Genomic DNA, 24,992 nt, shown 5'->3' with positions numbered 1-24,992 from the left:
TGTGGATGGATTATCCCGATTCTCTGAGCTTACGGTTCCCCCTCTGTGACGGAAGGCTTTCGTTCATTTATTTATCTATTTCCCATATGTTCATGGGGCAGTCGCTATGTGCCAGGCCAGGACTCGGGTGATCAAAATCTCAGCACATTCTTTGCAAGGCTGCCCGGAGGTATACAGGAGGTAGTGACTACAGACTCCTTCACGCTATGTCCGGCACACACTAAAGATATGTTCACGATTGTTTCTGCTGTGACTGGGGGTGGTATTTTTATTAACGACATTATTCATTATGCCTTGGCCAGGAGACAGAGCAGAAATCACTGTCCCATTTTGCAGAAAGGAAAGCAAAGTCCCTTGAGGGGTGTTGATAAGATCCCAGTCCCTTGACGCCCCCAGTTTCTGTTCTCATTGACGGAGCTCCCTCGGCTGTGTGATACCCTCTAGGGGCTGGAGGTGAGGTTCAGTCTGTCCCCCAGCTGCCTCTAAAAAGAGGGGGGCTAAAGGAAAAGGGGAACAGAGATCTGCTAGATTCGTGAATTCTGGGACTCTTGACCAATGCCTAGCAGGTGCCAGGCTGGTGCTGGACGCCCAAGGTATAGAGAGGACGGGATGGATGCGGGAGAGAGGGGGATGGGCATGAAACTGGATCGTTGCTGCATAGAGTGATAAGGTCTGTGATGTAGAAGAAAGCAGCAGCGCCTGGGGGGAGGACATTCTTGAAATCTTCTGGGGAGGGAGGGGAAGGCTCCCCAGAGGAGAAAGGGTTTGGGCATTGAAGGATGTGTAGGAGTTTGCCACAAAGAAGAGACCGTGTGTGCAAAGGCCAGGAATGTGGGCCAACAAAGAGTTCTCAGAGAAGAACATGCAGGTCCCTGTGGTGGCCAGGGAAGATGGGAGATGGAGGAGGCTGGTAAGACTGATGAGGGCCTCTCAGGCCATGGGTGGGGATCTGAGGGCACTAGGGAGCCATAGAAGGTATTTGAGAACTGACATGATCAGGTATGCAGTTGCCCAGTGGGAACAGTGGCTTGGAGGAAGGAATAGTTTTGGTGGCCCAGAGGCACAGGTATGAGAAGGTTGGGCAGGAATGCAGGCAGGTGGGCTCAGGAGAACACAGCTCAGAGATAAGATTAAGAAAGGGTTCTAGGCTGGTGCGTGGCTCACACCCGTAATCCCAGCACTTTGGGAAGCCAAGGCAGGGGGATTGCTTGAGGCCAGGAGTTTGAGACCAGCCTGAGCAGGAGCGAGACCCCATCTGTACAAAAAAGCCCCAGAGAAATTAGCCAGGTGTGGTGGTGTGCACCTGTAGTCCCAGCTACTCAGTGGCTGAGGCAAGAGGATCACTTGAGCCTGAGAGTTCGAGGCTGCAGTGAGCTGTGATCATGTCACTGCACTCCAGCCTGGGTGACAGAGCAAGATCCCATCTTAAAAAATACACACACACACACACATACACACACACACATATATATAGACACACACACATAGACACACACACGGGCACATACACACACTGGATTCCAAAGACTTGGTACAAAAAAAAAAAAGATGTGAAATATCTCATTAATAGTGTTTTTAGGCTGGGCGTGATGGCTCACGCCTGTAATCCTAGCACTCTGGGAGGCCGAGGCAGGAGGATCGCTCAAGATCAGTAGTTCAAGACCAGCCTGAGCAAGAGTGAGACCCCGTCTCTACTAAAAATAGAAAGAAATTAGCTGGACAACTAAAAATATATAGAAAAAATTAGCCAGGCATGCTGGCTCATGCCTGTGGTCCCAGCTACCCAGGAGGCTGAGGCAGGAGGATCGCTTGATGCTGTGAGCTAGGCTGACACCACGGCACTCTAGCCCAGGCAGCAGAGTGAGACTCTGTATCAAAAAAAAAAAAAAAATTGTGTAGCACTGCTCTGCAGGAAATGCTTAATGAACATTTTATAGTATAGCGCAATGGTTCTCAACTGGTGACAGTTTTCTCCCTTAGGAGACATTTTTGGTTGTCACTACTTGGAAGGAATGTGCTACTGGCATCTAGTGAGTGTAGACCGGGGATTTTGCTGGATACCCTACCATGCATAGGATAGCATTCCCCCAACATAAAGAATTCTCTATCCCCAAATGCCAACAGTGCCAAGGTAGAGGAACACTGGTATAGAATAAGCGCTTGATAAATATTGATGCAGCCTGGGCAACATAGCGAGACCCCCATCTCTACAAGAAAATAGAAAAATTAGCTGGGCGTGGTGGTGCACACATGCAGTCCCAGCTACTCAGGAGGCCAAGGCAGGAGGATCGCTGGAGCCCAGGAGTTCAAAGCTGCAGTGAGCTATGATCGTGCCACTGTAGTCCAGCCTGGGTGACAGAGCAAGACCCTGTCTCAGAAAACCAAAAATCAAAAAAGTGTTAGCGATCATTAGCCCTAGTTCACATATTTTCATCTTGAAGGCCCTTAGAAGTACTACAGGAAAGAAACTTGTTTGATTTTGCTAACAGGAACGGGGAGTGCCTGGGGTCTGTTCTCCAGCACGGGCTGGGGAGGAGGGTTTGGATTTGGGAGATGCCAGGAGGTTGAAACCTCAGGACTGATTGGATGTGGGGTTTGAGGGTAAAGAAAGAGAAGGATGGTGATTCCTCACTGCCTTGGGGACAGGGAGGAGGAGCAGGTATAAAGGGAAGATGCTGAGAGTTGTGGGAGATGTGGGGGTGGGGCGTGGCACCCTTGGCCTGGGCTGCAGCAGGTGCAGTCCTCAGATGGCCATGGAAGCTGTCATGTGTCTTGAGGTGGGGCATGTCCCTTTACAAGGAGATGCCAGGGGGAAGAAGGTTTCTGGAAGAAGGAGGTGCCCAGGCGAGATACCCCACAGATTCGTATTGGATACCCTTGCTGGCCTTGGGGAGGCTGGAAACAATGAGGGCAGAAGCCAGGTCAGGGAGGTTGAGGCAGGGCGGGGGGACTGTTGCGGGGGGAGTTGACCGGGAGCCGGAAATCGCTCTTCTTTCAAGGAGCTGAGCTGAGGGATGCAGGGAAAAGGCACAGTTCTTCACGGGGTGGGGCTGTAAGTGGGAAGGTCAAGTGTGGTTTTTCGAGGTGCAGAAGGGGGCAGGGAGGGGACAGAAGGTAGGCAAGGATGCCTGGGTCCTCCTGGGTGAGGGGTTTCTTGGGAGCCTGGCTGTGAAGAGGGACTCCTGGGGGAGGTCTGGTCTTTGGGGTCACATTCAAATACGTTGTGAAGCACAAGACCTCTCCACCCCGTTCTTGCAAACACAGAAACCCAATGTACAAAACAGCTGGGCTGATTCGAGCAGGAGCTCAGGTGCCCCGACCTCCCTGGATCTTCCTGGCTCTCTCCTCTCTACCCTACTTGGGCAGAGAGGGTCCTGGTTGGGGTTCTGCCCCCACCATCCACCTGGGGCTTCCTTGATGCCTCTTCCCACTGTCTTTCAAGGGTTTCCAGGCTGTTCCCCTAAGCCCCAGCCCTGGTGTCCTCTGCCTTGAGGATGTCTCCAAGGCCCCTCATGCTCAGCTTTCACCCCCTCACCTGCTGCCCTCCCACCCCATATCGCCAGCTCAGTCACTACCCGCTCTGTTCCATCTTCCTCCTCAGACCCCAACAGGGCACTAGGCGCCTCCTTTTCTGTCCCCCACCTCCTCCCTTCAGTCACCAAGTCCAGGTTACACAACTCCCTCGAAGGTCCCTTTGGGCAGAGCACCTCTCCCGTTCGTTCCATGCCCTACCTGCGGGCCCCCCACTTCACAGCTCCTCCTACTCGGCCTGCAAGTGGAAAGAGGGTGTAGAGTTTGCTGGGTTTGAATCTCTGTCCCGGCTGGCATGGAAGAGCTGTGTGGCCTTGGGCAGGATACTTTCCTCTGTGCTTCGGTTTCCTCCTATGTTAAGTGGAGTTACCAGTCGTGCCCTGTGTGCTTCCTAGGGTTGATGTAGGGCTTAGATGAGTCTACACCCAGCCAGCACAGGAAGGCTGTTGTCATTGAGATTGTCATTGTTGTCTCCTAGGGACCTACAACAGCCTGCCCAGCCAGCCTGGGGTGAGGGAAGCCTCCCCTCCATCTCCCTGAGGCACTGTGTTCTCTCCCACCTCCCGCTTTGCATCTGCAGTCCCCTCTGCCTGGAACACCACCAGCCTCCCTTCCTCTGGCTCAGTCCTGCATACCTGCGCGTCTCAGCCCAGATCCTGTCCGTCTCTCCCTTCTCGGGGCCATCCTCCCTAGTCCAGATGCCCCCTTCGTTGAGGCCATGTGATTGTGTATGTGTGTGTGGTGTATCTGGTGGCCCTGACTCGTCGTGTCTCCCCCCACCCCCACAGAGCACGTGCCCCCAGAGCTGTGGGAGCCCTTCTATACCGACCAGTATGCACAGGAGCACGTGAAGCCCCCGGTGACGCGGCTCCTGCTCTCGGCCGAGCTCTACTGCCGGGCCTGGCGCCAGGCGCTGCCGCAGCTCGAGACACCCCCCAGCCCTTCTGCGCTGCTGGCCCTGCTTGCTCGGAGGGGCACGGTGCCCGCGCTGCCAGAGCGCCCGGTGCGTGAGGCGGACCTGAAGCACCAGCCCATTCTCATGGTAGGCCCCGCCCCTGCCTGAAGTGCCGCCCACCATTCCTGGCTCCTCCCCTCAAGCACCGCCCACAGGCTGGGCTCCTCCCCTCAAGGTCTGCCTACCAGGCCTGGCTCCTCCCCTCAAGAGCCACCTATTAAGCCTAGCTCCTCCCACCAGACCTGGCTCCTCCTCTCAAGCACCTCCCACCACCAGGCCTGGCTCCTCCCTGAGCTCTGCCCACCAATCCTAGCTCTTCCCACCAGGTCTGGTTACTTCCCTCAAGCTCCTCATACCAGGCTGGGCTCCTCTCAAGATCTACCATTAAGCCTAGCTCCTCCCACCAGACCTGGTTCCTCCTCTCAAGCACTTCCCACCATGAGGCCTGACTCCTCTCTGAGCTCTACCTACCAAGCCTAGCTCCTCCTACCAGGTCTGGCTCTTCCCCTCAAGCTCTTCCCACCAGGCCTGGCTCCTCCCCCCAAGATCCATCCATTAAGCCTAGCTCCTCCCACCAGGTCTGACTGAAAAGGTGCTACTGTCGTCCTTGAGGACTTGTCTACGTGGCCCACCCTATCTTACAGCCTAATTTCTCACCTCAAAGCCTGGCCCATCTTAAGTGGCTCTTCTAGGACCTCCTATTCTGCTTCCTTCCCTCAAGGCCCCACCCACTAGCCCTGGCCCCTCCCCTCAAGCTCCTCCCACGTTAAGCCCCTCCCACCTCCCCGGTTCTCCCTCTTCCCTGGCCCTGGGAGGCTGGGAGGAGCCTCCATCCCTGCACCTGGCTCTCACCCTCCAGCCCTTGCCCCCACAGGGAGCCCACCTGGCTGTCATCGACGCCCTCATGGTTGCCTTTGCCTTCGAGTGGACAAAGACGCTGCCGGGTCCCTTGGCCCTGACCAGCTTGGAGCACAAGCTCCTTTTCTGGGTGGACACGGTAGGTGAGGTTGGGCCGGGATGGGGCTGGGGGTCCCCACCTCCCCAGCATCGTCCAGAGCACTGACCTCTCCCTGCACCCCCAGACGGTCCGGCGGCTGCAGGAAAAGACGGAGCAGGAAGCTGCCCAGCGAGCTTCTCCCGCCGCCCCTACAGATGGGGCGGCCCCATCTCAGCCCTCGGTGAGGCCAGGGCGTGGGACAGGCCGACAAATAGACAGATGATGGAGAGCTGGGTGGGCGGGGCAGGGCTGTGCCTCACGGCCATTCCCAAGGTGGGGGGCTGGAGGTGACACACTCTCTCTCTCTTTCCCTTTCTTTCTTCCCTTCTCTCTCTTTCTGCGCTGTCCCCTGCGCCGGTGCCCGCTGCCCTCCTCTCTGCCTCTCTGGCGTCAGTGCCCCACACGCTGGTACTGGAAGCTGGTTCCTGTAAGTGGGGCTGTCTGTCCGCCCCGTCTGCCTGCCCTGCTTGTCGCTACGTGTGTGTCTGTCTGTTTCTGCCGGCCTGTCTGCGCCTTCTCCTACCTTCTCCCACCTGTGAGCAAAGGAGGTCGGACTCCAGCCCGGGGGGCCCAGGGAGAACCCCTCTGTGAGCCAAGAGAAGGGTGGCATCTCTGCCATTAACTAAGAGGGCAGACCCCTCCCCAGTGACCTGATGGGGTAGGGTGAACTTCTCTTCCTGTGAATCGAGGGGCAAAACACCCCCTTTCCTGTCCACTAAGAGGGCAGGACCCTCTGAGCATGTCCTGCTTCACCGAAGCTGGAAGTTTGAATCACTCTCTTCCCCTAATAAGCTGTGTGACTTTGCACAAGTGTCTGAACCTCTCTGTACTTCACATAAATGACTCCTGCAGTAGATATGCAAAGGGAAAGTGGAGGGAGGTTTTGGGCTGGCTGGGGTCCCCCACCTTTGCTCACTCCTTCCACCCTGGGGGCCTGGGTTGGGGGGGTTCTCCTCCTGCCTACCTGCTTCCTATGCATCCTCTGCCCGAGCTGGGGGCCTGGATCTTTTGTGGGAGGAGGATTCCCTGCATCAGAGGCTGCACTGTGGGGTCCCTTGGGGCTGGGAGGAGCTGGGGTCCCCAAAGCCAGCCAGTGCACAGGGAGCTGGATGGCCAGGGTTCGGGACCAGGGTCAGCGAGGGCCACCCCCTCCCCCGGAGGTGGGCTTGGGGGCCCAGCAGGTCAGCACCCCCCGCCCCGCTGATGGCTGCTCCTCTCCCCCCAGCACGCAATTGCCTTCTGTTTGAAGGAGTCGGGGAGCAAACCCCCCATGGTAACGTATCCCCCACCCCGGGGTCCCAGGAGTCCCTGTCCCCAGCCCCCCGCTGCTGGCCTGGCTGCTCCAAGACACCTCCTTCTGCCTCTTGCTGCTGTCCCTTCCCTGCTCCAGGCTGGCCCCCCACTCTGGCTCCGGGACCCCCGGCTTCCCGCCCCCTCGTGGCGGAAACCCCAGGCCTCCCCGCCCAGCCTGCATGACTGCTGACCCTGGGGCCAGCCCGTCCACTCACCTAACCTGGCTCCCATCCGCAGATCCGATACCGCAAGGACCGTGCTGTGGCCCGACGCGCCCCCTGCTTTCCGACCGTGACTACGCTTCAGGACTTGGCCAGTGGGGCTGCGCTGGCTGCCACAATCCACTGCTATTGTCCCCAGCTGTTGCGACTCGAGGGTGAGTGTATGGGCCTGGGCCACACCCTGTCCTGGGGAGCTAGGCATCCTAAGTTGTGGCCCCCAGGCCTCTGTCCCCAGGTCCGCACAATCAGTACAATGTAGTGGTTATGGGGGCAGCTTCCAGAATCAGCAGACATGGGTTTGCATCTTTCTTCCCCCCAATTAGCTGTGTGACCTCACGCAAGTGTCTAAACCTCTCTGTGCTTCATAGAACTCATTCATTCCTGCAGCAGATAAAATGCATTGAGGGCAGACTGCGTGCCAGACCCCATTTTAGGTGTTGAGGATCCAGCCAGAACAAATAGAAACGCTTCTGACCTCATGGGTAGCTCGACATTCTGGTTGTCTAGTTCTAGACGTTAAGTTTATCCAGAAGTACCTTTGGGATGTTAAGTGTCCCAGAGGATGATGGGTGGTCAGGAAAAGCTTTTTGAGTTGAGTTCTTGGAGGACAGTGTTCCAGAAAAAAATGGGCATCTGGCCAAGGCCCGGCCCATGGGAGGTCCTGCGTGTATATTGGCCACTGGGTCCTGGTTTCCCTGGGAGTCGTGTCCTCTTGTCATAGAGTCACTCAGGCATCCTGTCCCTACAGAGGTGTGCCTCAAGGACCCCATGTCCGTGGCGGACAGCCTGTACAACCTCCAGCTGGTGCAAGATTTCTGTGCCTCCCGCCTCCCGCGGGGCTGCCCTCTTTCCCTGGAGGACTTGCTTTATGTCCCACCACCGCTCAAGGTAGGGCCGTGCTGGGGCCTCGTGGGCAGAGGCGGGTATTTAGGGCCAGGTGTCCCATTGGCCAACCCCTCCTCCCGCCTCTAGGTCAACCTGGTCGTGCTGCTGGCCGAGATGTTCATGTGCTTTGAGGTGCTCAAGCCCGACTTCGTGCAGGCCAAGGACTTGCCCGACGGTCACGGTGAGGTCCGGGCCTGGGGTCTGGGTGGGGTCGGGGGTCGAGCCCTGCCTGATCCCGTTTCCTGTGTCACAGCCGCCTCCCCCCGGGGCACCGAGGCCTCCCAACCTCAGAATGGCGGTGGCAGCAGGTACGGTCCCCCCTCCTCCCGTTGGGCAAGTCTGTGGTACCATGGCTGGGGGTGGGGGGTTCCTCCTCCTCTGGGCTGGGCACTGGGGGACACCCCTGTCCCCACCTCCAAGGAGAGGCGAGGGAGGGGGTCCCAAGGCTGAGGTACCTCTCTTGGCAGTTCTCCCGTCTTCAACTTCCGCCACCCGCTCCTGTCACCAGGCGGCCCCCAGTCTCCGCTCCGAGGATCCACAGGTGAGGAGGGGGGTGGCTTCTGTCACTGGGGACTCTCACCCAAAGACGGCCCCAGAGGACCTCATGTCTCAGTGACCCCTCCTTTGGGTCCCAAGGTGACACCCACAGTGACTCCGTAGCACCCCTTACTGGTACTAGAAACCTCCGGTCTGACTAGACCACATAATGACCCATCAGTGACTCGCCCAGTGACCTTGCAGAGGTTGCCCTCAGACCCTGGTGGACCCCACCCAGGGTCCCCATGGTGACCACTCACCCCTGCCCAGGCTCCCTGAAGTCCTCCCCGTCCATGTCCCACATGGAGGCCCTCGGCAAGGCCTGGAACCGGCAGCTCAGGTGAGTGCATCTCCAGGGTGGGGCTGGGCAGGGGCAGGCCGGGGTGGGGTGGGGCTGAGGCTGGTCCCAGCGGCTGACCCCTCCCTCTGGCCGCCCAGCCGTCCCCTCTCCCAGGCTGTGTCATTCAGCACCCCCTTTGGCCTGGACAGCGACGTGGACGTCGTCATGGGAGACCCTGTCCTCCTCCGCTCGGTCAGCTCGGACAGTCTGGGTCCCCCTCGTCCTGTGCCGGCCCGGACCCCCACCCAGCCGCCCCCGGAGCCTGGTGACCTGCCTACCATCGAGGAGGCCCTGCAGATCATCCACAGCGCCGAGCCCCGGCTGCTCCCAGACGGGGCTGCTGACGGCAGCTTCTACCTCCACTCCCCAGAGGGGCCCTCCAAGCCAGCCCTGGCCCCCCCCTACCTGCCCGAGGGGGCCTCCAAACCTCTGTCCGACGGGCCCACCAAAGCACCCGTCTACCTGCCGCACCCCGAGGCCCCCTCGAAACCATCTCCCTGCCCGGTGGGGGAGGTATCGAAATCGCCAGTCCCCCCTGAGGGCTCCCCGGTGGCCACCAACTCTGAAGTGAAGATGACCAGCTTCGCCGAACGCAAGAAGCAGCTGGTGAAGGCAGAGGCTGAGGCCGGAGCAGGGTCCCCCACGTCTACCCCAGTCCCACCCGAGGCCCTGAGCTCTGAGATGAGTGAGCTGGGGGCCCGGCTGGAGGAGAAGCGCAGGGCCATAGAGGCTCAGAAGCGGCGGATCGAGGCCATCTTCGCCAAGCACCGCCAGCGCCTGGGCAAGAGCGCCTTCCTGCAGGTGCAGCCCCGGGAGGCCTCGGGGGATGCGGATGTGGAGGCAGAGCCCTGCCTGGCCCCTGGTGGGGAGCGGCCGGCAGGCGAGGGCCAGGGCGAGCCGACCTCCAGGCCCAAGTCAGTGACCTTCTCCCCGGAGCTGGGCCCGGTGCCCCCCGAGGGACTGGGGGAGTACAACCGAGCGGTCAGCAAGCTGAGTGCTGCGCTGAGCTCGCTGCAGCGGGACATGCAGAGGCTCACGGACCAGCAGCAGCGGCTCCTGGCCCCGCCGGAGGCCCCCGGACCCGCCCCACCCCCTGCTGCCTGGGTCATCCCTGGCCCCACGACAGGGTCCAAGGCCGCATCCCCCAGCCCTGCCCGGCGCACCCTGGCCGCCCGACGCAGCCCTGGGCCTGGGCCCAGCCCAGCGCCCCGCAGCCCGAAGCACGCGCGGCCGGCAGAGCTGCGGCTGGCGCCCCTGACCAGGGTGCTCACGCCACCCCACGACGTGGACAGCCTCCCCCACCTGCGCAAGTTCTCGCCGAGCCAGGTGCCCGTGCAGACGCGCTCCTCCATCCTCCTGGCCGAGGGGCCGCCTCCCGAGGAGCCCGTGGCCCGGCCCAGCCTCATTGAGATCCCGCTGGGCAGCCTGGAAGAGCCCCCCGCTGGGGACGAGGGTGACGGGAGCCCCCCTGGTGCCGAGGATTCGTTGGAGGAAGAGGTGTCTTCAGAGGGGGAGCCCCGGGCCGGGCTGGGGTTCTTCTACAAGGTGAGGGTCACCTGAGCAGGTGGGGGGAGGGCTAGCAAGTGGGGACTTCCTGGGAACAGACGGACAGACAGGTGGACGGAGAGGGCTTTACTGATGGGTGGGCGGGCAGGCGTGAGTGGACAGGCACACTGACAGATGTGCATGGCCAGAGGGACAGTTAGTTGGGGCGGTGGGTAGATGGATGGATGGGAGTGGTGGCTGGACAGACAGGACTGGGGTCTTCCAGGACACCCCCTCCCCCTAGCATGGCCCTACCAGGTCCCCTTTTGGCCCTGTCCCATGTCCACTCATTCTCCATCCTCATGGCCCCCCAGCCTGGGCCTCCCTCATCTCTCACCTGGACATCTGCAGTCGGTCACCCCTTGCCAGGTCTGTGCTGTCTCCCCTCGACCCTGGCCATCTCCCTCCGAGCAGTCAGGGATGTGCCTGCTCCCCCTGCTATTAGAGTGAAAGTCTTCCCCAGGGTTTGGGCTCTGCTCACCTCCCACCTTGTCCGGGCCGCTCCCAGGCAGTCCCGACACCCCCTGCTAGGTTTGCCCTGCCCCAGGGCCCTGGCACTAGCTGCTGCCTCTGCTCGGAGCGCTCTCCTCACCCCTTATGCCTACCCGGTTATGTCCTCCTCATTCTCTCAGGTGCTTCCTCCAGGAAGCCCCGCTGGGTGCCCCCAGGCCCAGGATGGGTCTGTCCCCACAGTGTAGACAGGTAGACGCGCATGGCCCAGCGTTCACTGCTGTCTGTGCCGTATTGGATCGTCTTTCCCTGCGTGGCGAAGCACTTTATGTGAGCAGGGCTCAGGTCTACTCCATCCCTGTGGTGTCCCAGTACCCCGTGTGGGGCTGTGCATAAAGTAGGCACCAACTGAATGTCTTTAGAACAATTATAAAAACAAGACAACAGGCGAGTGGCTGGCAGGCTGGGTGGGTGGAAGATGCGAAGTCCAGCCGTACCAAGGGAGAGGTGGCCAGCTGGACTTGGTGTCTGTCCCCCAGGACGACGACAAGCCTGAGGATGAGATGGCGCAAAAGCGGGCCAGCCTGCTGGAGCGGCAGCAGCGGCGGGCGGAGGAGGCGAGGCGGCGCAAACAGTGGCAGGAGGCGGAGAAGGAGCAGCGGAGGGAGGAGGCTGTGAGGTGAGGCTGGGTGCGGCCCCCCCGCGGACCCCTGCCCCTCCGTCTGCCTGGCCCTCGGTGGCCCTGTGACTGGCTCTGACTGCTGTGTCCCCTTCATGAGCAGGCTAGCCCAGGAGGAGGCCCCTGCAGCTCCCGCAGCCCCCACGGCGACCCCGGCCCCCGCCGCTCGGGCCCCAGCCGAGGAGGAGGTGGGCCCCCGGCGCGGGGAGTTCACGCGGCTGGAGTACGAGCGCCGGGCCCAGCTGAAGCTGATGGACGACCTCGACAAGGTGCTGCGGCCCCGGGCCGCGGGGACCGGGGGGCCGGGTCGGGGCGGGCGGAGGGCCCCCCGGCCACGCTCTGGTTGCTGCGATGACTCGGCCTTGGCGCGAAGCCCAGCCCGCGGACTGCTGGGTGAGGCCCCCTGGGGGTGTGGGGAGGGGGAAATTCGCAGGGGTGCGGGGGCAGGGATGTGGCGGGGTGGGGTGGGGTCTCCAGTGAGGGACCCTGCTGGTTGGGCGAGGACTTGCACGGGGATGTGGGGGTACAGCGGGTTGAGGGGTCTCCACTCCCTTGCTTAATGGGTGAGGCCCCCTTGGGTACATTCAAGAGTGAGGCGTCCCAATGGGGGCTGACCCAGTGTCACACCCGCCAGCCTGCTGGGCCAGGCCGTCTTCGGCATTTGCAGAGCTGAGGGGCCTTCAGGTGGGCACTGACCCTGTGCCTTCTATTACCAGGTTCTCGGCTCAGCAAGATCTACTCCCAGTCCACCCTGTCCTTGTCCACTGTGGCCAACGAGGCCCCCAATAACCTCGGTGTGAAGAGACCGACGTCTCGGTGAGCCCAGCTTGGGCACGTGGGGGGTCGCGTGCATCCCTGTGAGCCTAGAGGGTGGCATAGCTCGAGTGTGTGTGTGTATACGCCCCCGAAGAGACGGAAGGACACGTGGGAGCGGGACAGTCTGTAGCTGGCAGATAAGACCCGCGGATGTGCCCGTGTGAGTGGCTGGCGTGCTTGAGGGTTGAGCGCGTGCAAGAGGGCACCGCGTGGACTCGCGAGGGTACGCAGTGCGCATGCGTGGCTCCTTCCCTGCAGAGTGTGCCGGGCCTGCCTTTGCCCTGTGGTCTCTGTGCAGGGTGGGGGGCTTCACCCACCACTGATCCCACCTCCATCCTGTCCCTCCCCCACTGCAGGGCTCCATCCCCATCAGGCCTTATGTCCCCGAGCCGCCTGCCTGGTAGCCGTGAGCGCGACTGGGAGAACGGCAGCAACGCCTCCTCCCCGGCGTCGGTGCCCGAGTACACAGGTAAGTGGGGCTTTGGGTGATGTCGCTAGCTTTGGGCCCCTCTGTTCCCTGGTCATCCCTGCTGACTGCCCCTCGCTCCCAGGTCCGCGGCTGTACAAGGAGCCCAGCGCCAAGTCCAACAAGTTCATCATCCACAACGCCCTGTCGCACTGCTGCCTGGCAGGCAAGGTGAACGAGCCACAGAAGAACCGCATTCTCGAGGTGGGCTGAGCCCACGTGTGAGGGGTTGGCGGGTGGGTCAGTGGCCCCAGCCCAGGGCCCGGCCTGGCTGACTGGTCCCGCCGCCCCTCCAGGAAATTGAGAAGAGCAAGGCCAACCACTTCCTGATCCTCTTTCGAGACTCGAGCTGCCAGTTCCGGGCGCTCTACACGCTGTCAGGGGAGACGGAGGAGCTGTCGCGGCTGGCGGGCTACGGGCCCCGGACCGTCACGCCTGCCATGGTCGAGGGTATCTACAAGTACAACTCGGACCGCAAGCGCTTCACCCAGATCCCCGCCAAGACCATGTCCATGAGCGTCGATGCCTTCACCATCCAGGGACACCTCTGGCAGAGCAAGAAGCCCACCACTCCCAAGAAGGGCGGCAGCACCCCCAAATAGCCCCGCCCCCTGGAGGACAGTCCGTTGGTATTCCTGGGTCCTGTCTGTCCCCAACTTTGTCTGGGGGGGGCTGGAGTCCCCACCCCCTGACTTGAGTCCAGTCCTGCTGTGGGGGGGCTGAGCTGGGAGGTTCAGGGACTCAGGGCTCAGCTCAGTCCCCTTGTCTGTCCTCCCCACCTTCTTGAATAAAATAATTTAATGAGAAGCCGTGCCTTGTCACCTCCCTGAGGCCGCTGGCTGGCTGTATGTCTGGTCTCTCATTCTTTCTGGACTCAACCCTGGCGTCTCTTCCCCTCTCAGTTCCCTCTGAACCGACCTCCTGGGCAGGAGGCTTCTGACCAGCCCTCCCTGGCCTCTGCCACCCCTGGCTGGATCTCACGCTCCTGTGTCACTGTTGATGCCCTGGCCTTTGGGCCAGGGCCACCTTTTAGCTTGATCTTATCTCCCCTGCCTAAGTTTCCACGGATAGTCACCCCCTCTGGGCCAGGGGTTCTCTCCCTCCCTCTGAGCTCCACGTCTGAGGACCCAGTTGCCACCCTGGCCGTCTCGGAGGCAGGGCCCAGCTCCCTGATGCCTCACTTCTTTCTAGTCTTGTGACCTGTTCGAAGCACAAATCTGATTATATCTCTTGATGCTTAAAACCCCTTAATAGCTTAGAGCCCGCTAATGGCTTCCCGGAGCTTAGGACTAAGGACCACGCCCAGCTCGTGGCCCCTCTCCAGGGAAAGTGCCTCACTGAGAAGTTCACGGAGCTGGACCAGGGCCTGCCCGACTCCAGGGCTCTGGTGGGCACCCCTCACCCTGGGAGAGGCTGTCGCTTGGGGACACGGAATGGCCCTGCCTGGCAGAGGGGGGGCCAGATGCCCCCTGGCTTGGGGCTCAAGGAAGCTTCTGGACAGGACCTGCTCTGGGGCCCCAGGCGGCAGAGGGACTGGCCGTTCGGCGTCCAGAACTGGCTCTGCAGGGTGAGGGTGGGGCGGGTGTCTGGCCTGGGGCCCAGCCGCCCCACCTCCCACGGCAGCCAATCCGGGCGCGGGGCCAGGGCGCTCCTGAGCTGGCAGTCCCTGCGGGTACCTGGTGGCAGGAAGGAGGCCGAGACCGTGACGTACAAACAGGGGCTGTATTGCAGGAACGGGGAGTGTCATGGGGGAGGGTCAGTCTTCCTTCAGGCTCCCGAACACCGCGGCCGGCACGCTCTGCTGCTCCAGCCGGACCTCTGGGGGGAGGCAGGGAGGGCCGGTCACTCTTCTGGGCCAGTGGCCAGTCACCGCCCCCTGCTGCCCGCCCTTGTAGGGCCAGCCCCTCACCGTTGGGCTCCAGGTCCATCTCGTCCTCGTCCTCGTCCTCGCCCAGCTGGATTTCCTCGGGGTTGACCTGCTGCGCCAGCTCCGCCAGCTCCTCCCGGGACGCGTCGCTCCTGGAGGCGGGAGGTGCACTGCCTCAGCGGGCCCCACTCCCCTGGCTCCCTGCCCTGCACCATGGGGCCTGTCCCCCTGCCTGTCCCGGCCCTCACCTCACAAACAGGATCTTGCTCTGGGCCCGTGGGGGCTGGTCCCGCTCGGCCTCGGCCGCCAGCTGCTCCGCCCGCTGCTCCAGCAGCTTCATGTCGTCCATGCCGCTCTGCCCGGGGGCCAGGTCGGACACTGCGGGGGTGGGGGCAGGGGTCAGCGCCATAGGGGGCCCTTCCCAGCCCTCGGGTTCTCTCCCAGACCCAGGAGGCCACGGCTGGGCAGGGCTGAGGCACCGGTGTGTGCCCGGCCCAGGCTAGGGGTGGCCCACGGCGGCTGCTCACCGGTGCCTGTGGCGCTGCCCGACACCTTGAGCATCTGCGAAGCCATGAAGTTGACCTGCGTGTTGTAGGTGGCCTGCACGCTGCGACGGATGCGCAGCATCTCCTTGATGGTGTCCTCGTTGCCGTGCCGGACCTCGAAGTCCTTCCACGTCTGCCAGAACGCGCCTGTTGTCTGTGGGGCAGAGGGTGGGGGCGTGAGCCGGCCAGCTGGGCCACGGGCTCCCCGACGACGTTCCTCCCAGCATCCGGCCCTACCCGGGGGTCGCAGATCTGGGAGCAGAAGCTGTAGATGGCCCGGGCGCGGTCGATCTCCCCGAGCTTGCACTCCATGTCCGCGAACCGCAGACACATCTCGCGGGCGTGCTCGTCCGACAGTACCTGGTGACCGTGGGGTCAGGGAGGGCAGGGTATGAGGCTGGGGCAGCTTGGAGGGCTCCGCGCACACTGCGGCCGTCCTCCCAGCCCCTCCTGCTTGCAGGGACCCCTTCCATCCTGTCCTCTCGGGGACCTCCAGCCCCTCCCCGGGCTCCCTGTGGCAGGCACCTCGATGGCCTTCTGGTAGATGCTGCGGGTGTGGGTGACTCCGTAGATCTCGGCCGCCCGCTTGATGTAGATGTTGAACATGTCGTACTGCTGGGCAGGCTCCACGGCCCTGGTGGCCCGCTCGTACACGGCCATGGCGTGCCGGGCCAGGCCCCATTCCTCCTCCAGCTGGGCGTACAGCAGATACAGGGCTGCGGTGGGGAGGGCAGAGCAGTGAGCCCGGGGTCAGTCAGAGGCCCGGCCCATGTCGCCCCTTCCCAAGCCCTCCTCTGCGCCCGCCCCTCCTCACTCTTGGCGTATTTGGGAGGGCAGCCGTCCAGTGCTTGCTCGAAAAGGTCCCGCGCCCGCTCCAGCTTGCGGCCCCCATAGCGGGCGATGAATTTGGTCAGGTAGGTGCTCCAGATGTCGGACACGTTGGGCCACTTAAACAGCGAGATGCCGCGCTCGTACGCCTGTCCCGGGAGAGGAGCCATGTATGTGAGTCTGCGGGTGGAGACCACCTGGCACCCAGGATGCCCTTGGGTGACATCTGTCAGGAACCTGCCCTGGTCTCCCTTGGGCTCCACTCACAGGGCCCTGCCTGTACACCCCTCCCTTCTGGGCCTCCCCAGACTGCAAGGACCCCAAGGCTGGGGTGCAGAAGGACTTACTAAGCCCAGAGTCTGGCACCTATTAGGTGACGTTATGGGTGGAGGCGGGGGTGCTCTTCAGTTCTGCAGACATGGGCTCCCAGTGTCCTGGGGGAAGGGTCGCACTCCCAGGCACAAGTGTATGTGCACGACCTCTATGTCCACACAAGCACGACCACTCCGGTGTGGGCCTCACCACACAGACATGTACAACACCCCACAGACCTACAACGTGTCGCCGGAGCAGCAGGGGGTGGGGATGGCCTGCACACACCAGCACCAACACCCCCCCACCTCATACGTGTCCGTGGAGGCGGGACTCGGTGCCTGCTGCAGGCCGTGCCCTCCCAACGCGCACATGCTGAAGTCACAACCTTCAGTACCTCAGACTACAGACGTGTTTGAAGTTGAGATCACTAGAAATGAGGTCACTAGGGTGGGCCTAATCCCTTATGACTAACGACCTTTTAAGATGAAATTTGGACACTGACACGCACAAAGAAACGACCACACGGAGACACAGGGAGAAGGCAGCCGCCTGCAAGCCAAAGAGACAGGCCTCAGAAGAAACCAATCCTGCTGATGCCTTGATCTTGCACTTCCAGCCTCCAGAACTGTGAGATAATAAATCCCTGTTGTTTAAGCCACCACATCTGTGGTAGCTTGTCACAGTGGCCCTGGCAAACTCTCACAGTGCCCGAGGGCCCTGAGGAAGGGACACTGCCATCTGGGACCTCCAGACCATCTGCCCCCGGCCCCCTCACCTTGAAGCTCTCTTCAAAGTACTTGTGCTCCTCCAGGAACATGGCGTAGTTGATGACAATCTGGGGTGTGGCAATGCGCAGGTCCAGGATGCGGTCGTACACGGCCTTGGTGGACTGCGGGGACAGGGGCAGGTCGGAGCATGTTCCGGGGCTGCGTCCAGGCCCTGTCCCTCTCCGGCCAAGGGCAGCTCACCTGGAAGGTGCCGAGGCTCTCCTCCAGGTCGGCGAGCATCGACCACACCTTCAGGGACTTATACACGCGGTTCTGCACAGGCTCCGAGCCGTCGAAGTACTCGGCCCGGCGGGCGGGCAGCGCCGTGGCCTTCTGCAGGGGGGAAGGCAGCAGGGGGTGGCTCTGAGGGGCTGTCTCAGGCCCTGGCTGCACAGCCCACCGCCCGCGCCCCCAGCTCGGCCTTGTTTTTACCCGCAGCAGCCGCAAAGCCTCGTCGTAGTTCTCGTGTCGGAGCTCCAGCTCCCCGCACTGGCACCACACGCTGGCCAGGTCGTCCACCTGCTTGAAGTTCACCTTGGTGGCCTTCTCCAAGATGACACGGGCCTGCCGGGGGCGGGCAGAGGCCAGGCTGAGACCCTGCCTGCCAGACAGCCCCCACCACCAACGCTCAGAAACACAGTTGTGTCCGTACACACGCACGTGCGTACGAAGGCACACACAGCAAGGCACTCACATCATCCAGCTGCCCGTTGTCCTCATAGAACTTGGCAAACGCGACCCACAGCGTGTGGGGCTTGCCTGTGGCCTTGAAGGGGTCCACCGTCTGCACAGCCTCCGTGTACGTATTGATGATCTGGGGGCAGGAGGGGGAGGTCAGGCTGGACTGGGGCCCTGCAGGTGTCCACAGGGCAGTGACTCCGAGGGGCTGGGGACAGGGCTCCAAGGGGCGGGGCCGAGGGCTGTGGCTCTGAAGGGTGACACCAGAGGAGCAGCACCCCACACAGAGGGGTGGAGCCAGGGCAGGGCCATGTCTCTAGGGGCAGAGCCAGAGTGCAGCCTGGCTACAGAGGGGTGGGGCCGGGGCTCTGAGGGGCGGGGTCCGGGTGGCCCTCACACACCTCCCGGGGCCGGCCCTGGTGCAGGGCCACGCGCTTGTGCCACTCATGCACGTGGTGCGGGTTCTGGCGCAGCAAGACGCTGTTGAGGAGAAGAGGCCTCCGGCTGATGAGCTGCTCAAAGCGGGCCAGGCGCAGCTCCAGGTCCACGTCATCTGGGAGCCACAAACACGTTTGTGAGAGTACAGGCCTTAGCAGGTGGCCGCCTGGCTCCCAGCCCTCTCTCTGTTCCAGCCACTCGCCAAGTGCCTGGGCCTCAGAGACTCAGCGTGGCTGTCCAATCAACTGCCCACCCAGCGGTCCACCTGAGACCCACCCCGCACCCCTGCTACTGTGGAAACTGCGCTGACTCCTGCAGTTCCCCTCAGACCTCCTGCCCTGCCAGTCTCTGGCCACGTCCCCAGTCCTGGCTCCTCCAGGACCCCAAACCCCCACTGTCCTCCCAGCTTCTTTCCCTGTCAGACCCTGGGTGAGCCACCTAGGGCTGGCCCCACCTGAGACGTGCCCCCAGCCCCCACCCACCCCTTTCTCCCACCGACACCCGACCTCCCTTCCCTGAGGCTCACCCTCCTCCTCACGCCCCAGCTCCGAGGCGGTCTCCATCTTAGCGGCGATCATGCTCTCCTCGAACTGGGCGTAGCTGTCAAACACTTGTGTGAAGTCCCGCACGGTCATCACCGTCCGGATGGCCTCCTCGTACACGTCCCGGGCCTGTGGTGGGGAAGGGGGGTGCGAGGTGAGAGGAAAGCGATGCGCGGAACAGGCAGCAGCCCCAAACTGGAACCGCTGCTGGGCTGCCCAGCACCACAGGCTCTGGGCAGTGACCCCAGCATGGAGCCGCGGGACAGACCTGCCCTGTGCTGCCGGAGCGATCTCAGGACCTTCAGGGCCTCCTCGGTAAACTGTGGGTGACAGCCCCTTGCGCAGAGTCACCTCAAGGCTTCACTGAGACCAGTGTTTAAAGCACTTGGTGGTGCAGCCTACAGGGACCCTCCCCTCAGCTCATCTATGGAGGGCTGTCTTTGCTCCAAAGCACCCCTCATGCCTGTGTGACCTCCTCCTCCAGCTCGCGTTCTCTCAGCACCCCACCCCTACCCAAGCTCAGGCCCCTTCTCTCAGCCTGACTGGTCCTGCCCCACCGTCTCTGCAGCTGTGGCCAGCGCGTCCAGAAAAACGCGCACCTGCTTACGCCCTGCTGGTGGCTCCCCTAGCTGGGTAGCATGGCCAGCGCCCCCTCAACCTGCAAGGGTCCTAGCCGTCCACAACGTCCTCAGTTCCTGAGCCTCCCCTGCCTTGGCACCCACCTTCCCTCAGGCCACAGCAGCCGCGGCCAGCCCTCTGGGACTCTCAAAGCCCTACTCACTCCCCCTGTCCCCTGAGCTTGATGACAAGAACAAGCTGACAAGGACAGTCACAGACACATGTCCCTGAGGGAGTGGCCCTCACGTCAAGCACCTGCTTGGTGCTCTGCGAGCATCACTGTTGAGTTTTCATGGGCCAGGAAGTGCGTATCACCCCGATTTTGCAAATGGGGACGCCTAGGATTGGCGGGACCCAGGCCACATAGCCAGGGGGTATGGACCTCGAACCCAGGTCTGGCTGAGGCCAAGGCTGGTGTGCTTGTGGGCAGGACTGTCCTGCCTCTCCTCGACTTTGGGACAGCATTCATGCTCGTGGACATGCGCATCTGTCACAAACGGCATCTGAGTATGGGAGGGAGACCCCGCCCCACACCCAGAGGCCTGTGTGCCGGCGCGTACCTTCTCGAAGTGGCCACTGCGGATGTAGTAGTCGGCCAACGAGCACCAGAGCTTCCCCAGCTGGTCGGTGAAGCGGGTGAGGCCCCCGCGGATGATGGCGTCCACGTTGAGGGACTGCACTTTGTCTGGGTTCTGGGAGATGAGGTCGCACAGCTCGTGCCACAGCTGCAGGGTGGAGAGCGGAGGGCAGGGAAGAGTCTCGGTCTTGTTCCTGAAGTGGGGGAAGCCACCCCCCCACCCCTTCTGGGCTCCCATATCCCACAGGCCCACCTGGTAGTTGGACTTGCCAGCCTTGGACACGAAGCGCTCATCGTTCACCACAGTGGCCAGGCGCTGTGCGGCCTCATCCAGCCGGTCGCTGGACTTGAGGTATTCGATGTACTCCTCTGCACTCTCGGGGCTCAGCTGGAGACCGACCCACCCCGCCGGCAGTCAGTAGGGCAGCAGGGCCACGCCCCCTCCCGACTCAGTGGCTCTGGGCCTCCTGCCACCCACCTGCCACGGTCCTGGCCAAGAGCCAGCCCTGCTGACCCAGCCTCGGCCTCCTTGGTTCAGCTTTGGCCCTTTTGGGTTAGCCCTGACACCCACAGGTCCAGCCTTGGCCCCACTGGTCCAGCCTCAGTCCCACTGGTCCAACCTTGATCCCATAGATCCAACCTCAGCCCTGACTAGTCTGGCCTTAGACTTTATTTAGCTTCAACCCACTGGCCCAGCTCCAGTCCTGACTGGTCTGGCTTAGACTCCAGTGGTCCAGCCTGTGCTGGCCACGCCTTGCTTCCACCACAACACCCACCCACCCCAGTACACTGTGCTCAGGGATTCACTACGTACAACAGATACAAGCTGGAGCAGACCGCACCTCATCCCTGCCCAGCAGCACCTCCACTGTCAGCCTTGCCTGTCATATGCTCCCGTAGCTCTGCCCAGCTCTCACTGCTGCCCTCACCACGGCTGCAGTTTACTCCGGTTAATGTGGGCAGCAAGTGTGGGTCTGTCCACCTAAAGCTCCACGCAGGCAGGGACTGTCTTGCTCACATTGCCCCGTCTCTATGCCTGATGTGAACAGGTGCAAGCCAACTATTTGGGAAATAAAGACACGAACCACAAACCAACCTTGTGCATCTTCCCATGTCCTGTCTGTTGAATGACATTCCACATGGGGCTGGCACTGGTGTCCCAGTGAGACAGTTTCTGGAAATTCCAACCTGGGGAACCGGCCCACCAGCTGGGCTTACCTTGAGGAAGCGCCGGTAGCCTCGCACGGCTGTCTCGGGCAGTGGGTGTGAGCGTAGGAAGCGCAGGTACAAGGGCCAGATGCGAGAGTGCTGTGTGATGGGCAGCGCCCGGAGGGCACGGTCGAAGGTGCGGCGGGTGTGTGTGACACGCCCCTGGTCCATCAGGAACTGGCAATAATCCAACCACAGACGGGGCATCTGGGGGTATAGGGAGAGGCAGCGGGGTCTGAGTTGTGGGCTCCATGGCCCGGACACAGACATTAGATGTCCTGTGGCCAAGCCGCTCCAGGGACTTCCACGTAAACGCAGCAGGACCCAGAACCCCCAACTCCAGGACTGAGTCCAACCCAATCTCTCATGCACAGAGGAAACAGGACTGCAAACCCCTACCCTTCCCATGCTGTGCCCAGCCCCCCTGCTCTGGCCCACCTCCGTGGACTGAGCCCCACCTTCCCTCTCATCCCCTCGCCCAGCCCCCACCTTGTGCATGAACACAAAGGCTCTCTCGTGGCAGTTGTTGACATCTTCATAGGCAGGGTCGGTCACACAGCGATGCTTCACCTGTGCCCGGCGAGCCTTCAGGTAGCGGTACCAGAGTTTGTAGCTGGGGAATAGGATGGGACAAACACTGATTGGTCAGTTTTATGGACCCCCAGAACCATTTGCCCTGCCTCATGGGCAGGGTAGCTGGAGCCGTTCCTACCTGCAGGGCAGCAGCTTGAGTGCCCGCTCATACAGCTGATTGAGCCTGGGCTTCGAGGCACCCTGTTTGAACTCGATGTAGCGGAGCCAGCATTTGACCGAGAACTGGTTCCGCATGATTTCCTCCTCATAGGGGAGGTCCTCTTCCTCCTGCCAGGGAAGGGGGAGAAGAGACACCTACCCTCAGAGCCTGAGTGTAGCATCACCCCACTACTGGGGCTCCGGCCCAAACTCCTGACTTTTGCCTGGATCCCGCATCCCACTGCCCACCATAGCAGCCAGGTCACCAGACACCAAGACACTAATCCAGACCTTTAACCCTCAGAGTTCACCTGCCCACAATCATACCCGGATTATCAGACTTCTCTCAGTCCTTATGGTTCCAGGCCAGACATGAGCCTGCATCACCTGGACATTTGACTTTGGCCCTCCGAATCCTACCGCCCACTCTCTGGCCCAGATTACCAGACTTCATAGACACCAGGGCCCTGGTCCAGATGTCAGGCCTCTGCCCTGGACAGCAGACCTCTTTAAAACATACCTCTTCCTAGACACCAGGCCTTTGGCATCTCAGGCTCCCAATGCCACCACATGACCCATCACTGCCCCAGGCCCAGATGACCAGAACTTTACCTCGGCCACCAGGGCTCTCAGACCCAGATACCAAGCCACCGGCCCCTCAGGATCCCATTAGCCAGCGTCTAGCTCAACTCTGCCCCAGAACTTGGAAGCTAGGCCTTTATCTCAGAAGGAAAGTAACAGACCAGACACCATGCCTTTAACCCTAGACACCAAAAATCTGAAGATGCCAGGCCCCTACTGCAGACACCACGTCCTTGGTTCTTCGGGATCCCACTGGCAATCGCCTGACAAGCTCCTTGTCATCAAAGTTCTCCTAGCCCAGACACCAGGCCTTTATCCCAGAAACTATAACGCTCCAGACCTGACCTAGACCGTTCTCCAGAACACTAAGTCTTTCTGCCAGAAGCCAGAAAGGCCTGGTCACCATGCCTTTATTTCAGACACAAAGTTTTTACCTGTCAAGATTCACATATGCGACCTCTCTTCTCTTCCATTCCCCGCGCGTCCCCATCTCCGCCCCCTGGCCTGGGACGCCAGGCCCTTAAACTCGACAGCTGCTCTTTACTCAGTCCACCAGGTGCGACACCCTGGCCACCCCAGTGCGGACATCACGAGCTGGCTTCTGGCCCTTTAGGTTTCTCCACCCCTTGGCCTGGGACAGTTTCGACCTAAATCCACTGAGTGACCTGGCTCCAATTCCCTGTAGCATCTAGGTCTCAGTGCGCCCACATGGGCCACCCTCAGCTCCGCCGTGGACTTACGAAGACAAGGTCCGGCCGCTCGGCCCGCGAGAGACGCGCCATCACCACCATTTTCCTGGCTCTCCAGGTACAAGCGAGAGTCGCGGGCTTATGAGGTCTCCCACTGAAGGCCCGCCCCCCCGTGCCATGCCCGTTTCCTATTGGCTGAATCCTTCCTACTGCGCGGCCCGCGCTGTTGACTTTCTTTTAGAAGACATCCGCGAACGGAAGCAGAGAAGAGGCGCCCGAAGATTACGTCATCCTGGGGCTCATCAGCCAATCAGCTTCAGCAGTGGAGCCCGCGAAACACCAATGAACTGCTGTCTTGCTAGAGGGTCGACTTTGGGCGGAAGTGGCTTTGTAAACCCAGAGAAGCGAAATGGGGGTGAAGCTGGAGGTGTTTCGGGTCAGTGAACCCCGGAGTGAGTGGATTGGGAGGCTGGGCAGGGGATCTTCCTGGATCTGCGGAAGAGGCTGTGAAGACGGGGGGACTCCAAAGAGGGGATGCTCTGGGAAGAAAGCTTTTGAGATTTGAGAGGGACCTTTATGGTTGGCAACCCAGAGGAGGGGGCTCTCCCAGTGGGGCTTCTGGGTTAGGGGGCTCTGAGAAGGCTGGACTGAGGAAGGGCCTCTGAGAGGGGTGAGCTGACGAGGCGGCTCTAAGAAAAAAGGTTTCAGATCCTGGGGGAGCTCTAGGATGCATGGTGAGTGGGTGGGTGTCTCAGGGAGACTCCTAGACTTAGGGGAATAGACTTGAAGAATGAGGCCTCTTGAGCTTGTTGGGGGCATCTGGTTAGGGGAGGTGGCTATTGAGGTCTGGAGGAGGTGTCTTGATTGTAGTAGGTGTTCTTGTGCTACCGGGGCAGGTATGTGTGTGTCTTTCTTTGAGACAGAGACTCCCAGCTTTGAGGGGCTTTTAGGAATAAGGCCTCCTGGATTTGGGGGCTAGGTTTTAAGGTGTGAGGCTTCTATACCCTTAGTGGGAGTTCTAGGGTGCTCCCGGACTCTCCAGGAGGATGGGTCCTCCAAGCTCTGAGCAACCTCTGCACATTGTTGGAGTGCACATCCCTGGCTCTGCTCCCCCGTCCTCTGCCTTTCTAGATGGCACTCTACCTCGCTTTCCCTGTGACTATGTTCTGGATTTCGAATCAGGCCGAGTGGTTTGAGGACTACGTCGTACTGCGCAAGGTGGGCATTGAGGAGAGTGTTCACAGGTTCAGTCCAGGGAGTGGGGGAGGGTGTGGGGAACCAGTCTGCTGAGTACCAATGTCTGCCTCCCGTGAGCTGACCCTGCCCTGAGTGTGGGGCTCTGCAGGCACCTGGCTCGTGCCCCCAGCTGTGACTTTGTCCCCACAGAGGGAGCTGTGGCCACCTGAGAAGGAGGGCCAGGTAAGTGATCTACTCTTCTTCCCACTAGAGGGATGGAGGAGGCTGGTTCCCCTTGGCCATGGTGGGTTTCAAATGAATATTTTACCTTCAGCCATGAGTAGGGAACTGAGAGCAGAGGAGCATTTTTGTTTCCTTTTTGCCTTCTCTCTGAAGAATGAAGCTGAGCCCACTTGGATCCTGGTTGTAATTAGCATGGGGCTTCCAGTGTAGACACTGAACTCTGAAGCCGTGCTCTGGGGGAGTAGGGCCCGGGGTGGTGGGAGAGGGGTCCAGGCCCTGAGGTGTGTGCCCCCTCCTCCCTTCCTGTCCCACCCGCTTCCCCACCACCAGCGCCAAGAGATAGAAGAATTCAAAGAGAGGATACGGAAGCAGCGGGAGGAGAAGTTCCTTCGAGTTGCCCAGCAGAATCCCTGAGCCCTCCAAGTCCTAACTATCCCCACTCCCCCAATGAAATAACACATACTCAGTTTC

The 24,992-nt window shown here is 61.3% G+C and overlaps 3 protein-coding genes across 3 annotated transcripts; 2 read left to right on the top strand and 1 right to left on the bottom strand.

Moving 5' to 3' along the window:
- The first annotated feature begins 897 nt into the window (after window positions 1-897).
- Window positions 898-13,523, top strand: CAMSAP3 (calmodulin regulated spectrin-associated protein family, member 3). Its single transcript, XM_012641233.1, has 19 exons — window positions 898-910; window positions 4,320-4,573; window positions 5,361-5,483; window positions 5,569-5,664; window positions 5,878-5,910; window positions 6,709-6,756; window positions 7,014-7,152; window positions 7,746-7,885; window positions 7,970-8,063; window positions 8,136-8,190; window positions 8,350-8,423; window positions 8,690-8,759; window positions 8,858-10,304; window positions 11,294-11,433; window positions 11,537-11,826; window positions 12,150-12,249; window positions 12,606-12,718; window positions 12,801-12,919; window positions 13,012-13,523. The coding sequence occupies exons 1-19, from the start codon at window positions 898-900 to the stop codon at window positions 13,315-13,317; spliced, it is 3,654 nt and encodes a 1,217-aa protein (XP_012496687.1). The 3' UTR covers window positions 13,318-13,523.
- Window positions 13,524-14,418: 895 nt separating this feature from the next.
- XAB2 (XPA binding protein 2) lies at window positions 14,419-23,260 on the bottom strand. Its single transcript, XM_012641438.1, has 19 exons — window positions 23,154-23,260; window positions 21,812-21,960; window positions 21,589-21,712; window positions 21,109-21,306; window positions 20,144-20,278; window positions 19,874-20,038; window positions 18,680-18,824; window positions 18,117-18,268; window positions 17,732-17,851; window positions 17,470-17,601; window positions 17,239-17,370; window positions 17,046-17,159; window positions 15,942-16,104; window positions 15,653-15,843; window positions 15,365-15,487; window positions 15,110-15,281; window positions 14,831-14,960; window positions 14,625-14,734; window positions 14,419-14,533 (listed from the first exon to the last, which is right to left on the bottom strand). The coding sequence occupies exons 1-19, from the start codon at window positions 23,202-23,204 to the stop codon at window positions 14,472-14,474; spliced, it is 2,568 nt and encodes an 855-aa protein (XP_012496892.1). The 5' UTR covers window positions 23,205-23,260; the 3' UTR covers window positions 14,419-14,471.
- A 209-nt stretch (window positions 23,261-23,469) lies between these two features.
- On the top strand, window positions 23,470-24,974 carry PET100 (PET100 homolog (S. cerevisiae)). The gene is made up of 4 exons (XM_012641365.1): window positions 23,470-23,538; window positions 24,234-24,320; window positions 24,489-24,521; window positions 24,852-24,974. The coding sequence occupies exons 1-4, from the start codon at window positions 23,512-23,514 to the stop codon at window positions 24,933-24,935; spliced, it is 231 nt and encodes a 76-aa protein (XP_012496819.1). The 5' UTR covers window positions 23,470-23,511; the 3' UTR covers window positions 24,936-24,974.
- Window positions 24,975-24,992: the final 18 nt, after the last annotated feature.

This window comes from Propithecus coquereli, unplaced genomic scaffold (assembly GCF_000956105.1).
Source record: "Propithecus coquereli isolate 6110/MARCELLA unplaced genomic scaffold, Pcoq_1.0 Scaffold164, whole genome shotgun sequence".
NCBI classification, from domain to species: Eukaryota; Metazoa; Chordata; class Mammalia; order Primates; family Indriidae; genus Propithecus; species Propithecus coquereli.
The sequence above is the reverse complement of the archived record's forward strand: the minus strand, read 5'-3'. Positions and strand labels throughout refer to the sequence as shown.